At 49.6% G+C, this 4,266-nt stretch overlaps 1 protein-coding gene across 1 annotated transcript; it reads right to left on the reverse strand.

Moving 5' to 3' along the window:
• Positions 1-560: 560 nt before the first annotated feature.
• LOC147889668 (uncharacterized) lies at positions 561-3,943 on the reverse strand. The gene is made up of 3 exons (XM_087391226.1): positions 2,794-3,943; positions 1,535-2,077; positions 561-1,068 (listed from the first exon to the last, which is right to left on the reverse strand). Exons 1-3 carry the CDS (start codon positions 3,799-3,801, stop codon positions 937-939), a joined length of 1,683 nt encoding a protein of 560 aa, XP_087247352.1. The 5' UTR covers positions 3,802-3,943; the 3' UTR covers positions 561-936.
• Between the last annotated feature and the right edge of the window lie 323 nt (positions 3,944-4,266).

Below are 4,266 nucleotides of genomic sequence, written 5' to 3' on the forward strand. Positions count from 1 at the left end.
CTTTATTTAAATTTCTATTTCTTTAAATTAATGACGTTTAATAATCTTAAGACCCAATCTAACCCGGGTCAGGCTACTCATTCATTCGAATTGTGAGATGAACAAAGCTTGAATAATGCTTTCATATGTTGCTCTAACTACTATGAGCGTTTGTAGAAAGTGAAAATCCAATTTTATAATTGAATCGCTCTCCTTGTCCCCCACTTGACCTTGGATATGGTTGCAATCATGACACAAAGAATGATATTGCTAAACCAGCTTTCTTGTTGCTGGAGTTGGGAGTTTTTAAGTCACTGACCAAAAATTGCTGGGACGCTGTTGCAACCTAACAATAAAGAGACTCATACGGCAGAAGGTAAAGAACGTGGGAAAATGGCATTGTGCCCTGAACAGTTGAATAGAAAAACAAAAATCCAACAGGAGAGCAGAAACAGAGAGAGAGTGTGAAAATGGGGGGTGGGTGGAGGCAATGATTCTGGTGAATTAATGGTGTGAGGAGTACATCAACGGCGAGGTAAAAGATCCTGGCACCTGTGACATTGGACAAGAGATGCGGTGGGACGATTCGGAAGAGATGTTCGAAAGCACAATCATCCTAAGCATTTGTTACAGAATGCATCACGATACATGATAAAATCTTAGAACAGAGCCAAAGAATTGAGGGAGGTTGAGAAAAGAGGCAGAGACTGATTATCATCGTGTGAGAGTTTCGTTGCTACCCATTTGATTACACCGTTTTCTGCAATGGAGGACGACGGATCGTTGGCCGGAAAGTTGGAACGACGGAAGTTGAACTAGATCAAGATAGTCCGTCCGGCAGAAACAGCAGCAGATGCCAAAAAATTGAAACAGGTTTTGGTTGCATGATCGGATCATGATCATCCATCACAAAATTTATTCATCGGACGAGATTGCTTGAAAGCTTGATGCATCGTCCTACTCTGCAGCTTCGTCACCTCCAACAGTTGCTACCTCCCCGAGATCGCAGTCCCTTACGTCGACCTTCAAGGCTTTCGGGTTGGATGTGGCGGTGGAGCGCGCCAGTCTGCAGCACTTTCTCCTCCGTCCCTGCACACATAAATCATACTCCATCACACACATCTTTTTTTTTTGGCCCGCACTAACACGACACTTTGATCATTCCAGCCACTCCTCGTGTGTATCTTGCGCCTTTTCGTTGAAGAAAACTAGCGTACGACACCAAATTACCAACCGCATTGACGAGAACACCCTACGGATCGCAAAATGAGCTGCCGTGCGCTCTGTGCACTATCCAGGAGTAGACACAAACGCAGACGAGAGCGGTCGAATTGGAAAAAGTGTGTTTTGCCTTGTCTTCACTTTTAGTGCATCTCGAGTTTCGCCACAGTTCGCCACACAATATACCCCTTTTTTCAGCCCGCAAACATGATACCTCGTAGAATTTTGCGATTGCACATGCACGCATGACAGAACTTGCAATTCCACTCTACGATCACAGCCAAGAAGAAGGATTTCCAATCCAAAAATCACGCAGAGAATGAAGGGTGCTCACCTTGCTCCACATATTATCGTCCCTCTGCTTCACGACTTGCACAGACTCGATCGTCTCCGGGGACACCATTGACCACTTGCATTCCGGCGGAACTGTATCGTCCTTTCGATACTCGCTCACAAGAAAGCCACTCGCATTCCTGGACGCCATGTTCTTCATGTAAAAAACGAACGGCTTGTTGCAGGGATGCCGGGCGAATGGCCTGGTGTTGAAAGCGTAGGCTGTGTAATCTGCTCGCTTGTGCCAGTTGTAGAAGGTGCGGGAGGGCATCTCCAATTCACGAGCGGAGAAGATGCCACGATAAATCTGCACGGCGAATCCCCAGGAGACAGAGATGGACCATCGTCTTTCCATGTCGTAGCAGATGGATTGCTGCAAGAAGCCTGAAGGATCGGCTCGGATGGATTTGCCGAGATGCTGCAGGCTGTTAAGGCGAGTGCGATTGGGGAAGATAGGCTCCAGGACGTCGAGGTGGTGGAGAGAGACAGCAGGGACGACGGGATGAGCGGCCAGGAGGCCGAACAAGTTCCCGTAAATGTCATACTGCAAGAGCAAACACACAAATATGTCATTTTGAGTTCGTCTCGTCGAACAACAGACAAACACTAATTGCCGAAACCGAAACTCCAAATCCACATGACGAACTGATTGTAGAATCCAAAACTCGAAATCTACATGCCGCATTTTGCGAACGAGAAAGTAGACGGATTGCAGAAATGAGCAATTTGCAAACGAGAAAGCAGACGGATTGCAGAAATGTTTTCGATCGTCGAACAGAAAACACAGGGATTGCAAATCCACATGCAGCATTTTTGGTTAAACAGACGAGGCGACGGATTGCATAAACCAAATCTTCACAATCCATCAGAATTCACACACGCAGCTGCGCCACCCCCTCATCATGCATTCGAATTGAACATCCTGGTTAGGGGAAATCTGTCCGGCATCTTGAGGCATAAAATCCGACATCTCCTGGATACCTCAACGTGCTACTCACGTCTGAGAAAAACTTACGCGCTAACAGAAAAATTTGCACATAGGTGCAACAGACAAACCGATTGTTAAACGCGATCCTCCCAAGCGACATTGGATTCACAAATGCTGCGCCAGTCTTCTTGCACATTTCTGAATCCAATGCAGGTTGAGAGGATTCGGGTCTGTTATACTTTCTATGCAAATTTTTACGTCCGCGATGAAAAGTTAGACGTGTCAAAGTATTCGCTAAAATCTACGACAGGTTTTCACCGTTTTCGTCTCACCTGGTGAAACCCGAGCTCCTTCGTGAGAGGCACCCCTAGCTCCGCCATGCATGCCTGGATCCTATCGTCGCTCCCAAACAGTCCCGGATACCTTTCCAGACAACCGTCCTGCATCTTCTCCAAAGCCTTCGCCAACGGGTAGCTTATGGCAAAGCCGCCCCCTCCGTATGCCATGTTGTAGGAGAACATGATGTTCTGGAGATGGCTCTCGGAGTTGCTCCCGATGTAGTAGTATTGCCGATGATCGTATTGGGAGAGAACTTGCACGAGATTCTCCGGGATGAATACTGTATCATCGTCCCCCATGACAAACCAGTGCACGTCGGGAAGAGCCAGACGGAAAGTCTCCGACACTATGCGAGAGATCCGAATGGCGGACCTGCTGCCAAGCTTGTTGGTGTATTTGAAGCGACTCGTGTTGCTGCTTATCCTCAACGGAGGCAGAGTAGATTTGTCATCCCGTGTTTGGTTTACGCTCTCCTCCAGCCACACGAAGCCTCGCATTTGACGGGGTCGCCACCATAGTTTGATGTACTCTTTCCGTCTGCTCCAGAGGCGCGAGGAAGCCGCAATGCCGAAGACGATGTGCGAAAGATTGGTGGCAGAGGACGGATTTCCATCAGCGTCGCGACCTTGTGGGGGGCGAAATCCGAGGGAAGCGACGTTGTTCGTGAGATTCGAGGCAGAAGAAGCTTCAACAGCGCCTCGACGGGGTAATGCGAGATTGTGGGCTGCGGTAACGGTACTTCCTCCGTGCGGAAACCAGACCAAGCTCCGGCAATGGATGGATTGCCAGCAAGGGTGACTGGAGACGACGATGAGGAGGGCGTAGAGGCACAAGAAGGAGCCAGCGACGGCGAAGAGGACAGCCAAGCGACGAGAGCCAGAGCTATGGAGGGCGTGATCGGTCCATGATCCAACGAGGGAGTGCGCAGAGTTGTTCTTACAGGCTCCGGGGCCATGGGAGCTAAGTACGGAGCTGTGCTCCCAAAAAATTTTCTTCTTCATGGAGCAAGGAAGGGGGAGGGTACCTGAAGCTCCGAAGAAAGCTCTGAGGGGGTGGCGATGCGAAGCTTTTTTGGGTGGATAAGGCGAAGCTCCTGGCTATGGCGAAGCTGGTTGGCTATGGCGGATCAGAGGGCAGTTGAAGAGGAAAAGACGAGGGTTTGAGAGGAAGACGAAGAAGAAGAAGCCTCCTGTTTACTAGTTTTCCGTAAAACACCTTTGCTTTGCTTTCATTATCTGGTGGTTTTAAAGGCTCCCCAAACCACTTCCCGTCCAAAACCGCCCTCCCCCCACCGCGCGCATTTCCTCCTAGAACTGCCACATCATCCTGCCAGCCTGGCTTTTTTTGCCACGCACCCCTCCCGCAGGTGCGTCCTTCCACGTCACCCAGTTTCGCCCTCCACGCCACCTGGCCAGGCTGCAGTTGGCCGCCGCGCGCACTTGAACCCAGGGGCGTTCTCCAAGTCG

The sequence above is a fragment of the Dipteris shenzhenensis genome, chromosome 20, assembly GCF_047967505.1.
Source record: "Dipteris shenzhenensis isolate YYH24624 ecotype China chromosome 20, Dip_SZ_1.0, whole genome shotgun sequence".
Classification (NCBI taxonomy): Eukaryota; Viridiplantae; Streptophyta; class Polypodiopsida; order Gleicheniales; family Dipteridaceae; genus Dipteris; species Dipteris shenzhenensis.

Bases quoted from the DNA above. Each gene is read 5' to 3' on its own strand.
- LOC147889668 (XM_087391226.1), bottom strand. From the start codon at position 3,801: ATGAAGAAGAAAATTTTTTGGGAGCACAGCTCCGTACTTAGCTCCCAT. The intron at 2,078-2,793 runs GTGAGACGAAAA...TTGCTCTTGCAG, and splicing joins AGGAGCTCGGGTTTCACCAG to TATGACATTTACGGGAACTT. The intron at 1,069-1,534 runs GTGAGCACCCTT...TTATGTGTGCAG, and splicing joins ACGATAATATGTGGAGCAAG to GGACGGAGGAGAAAGTGCTG.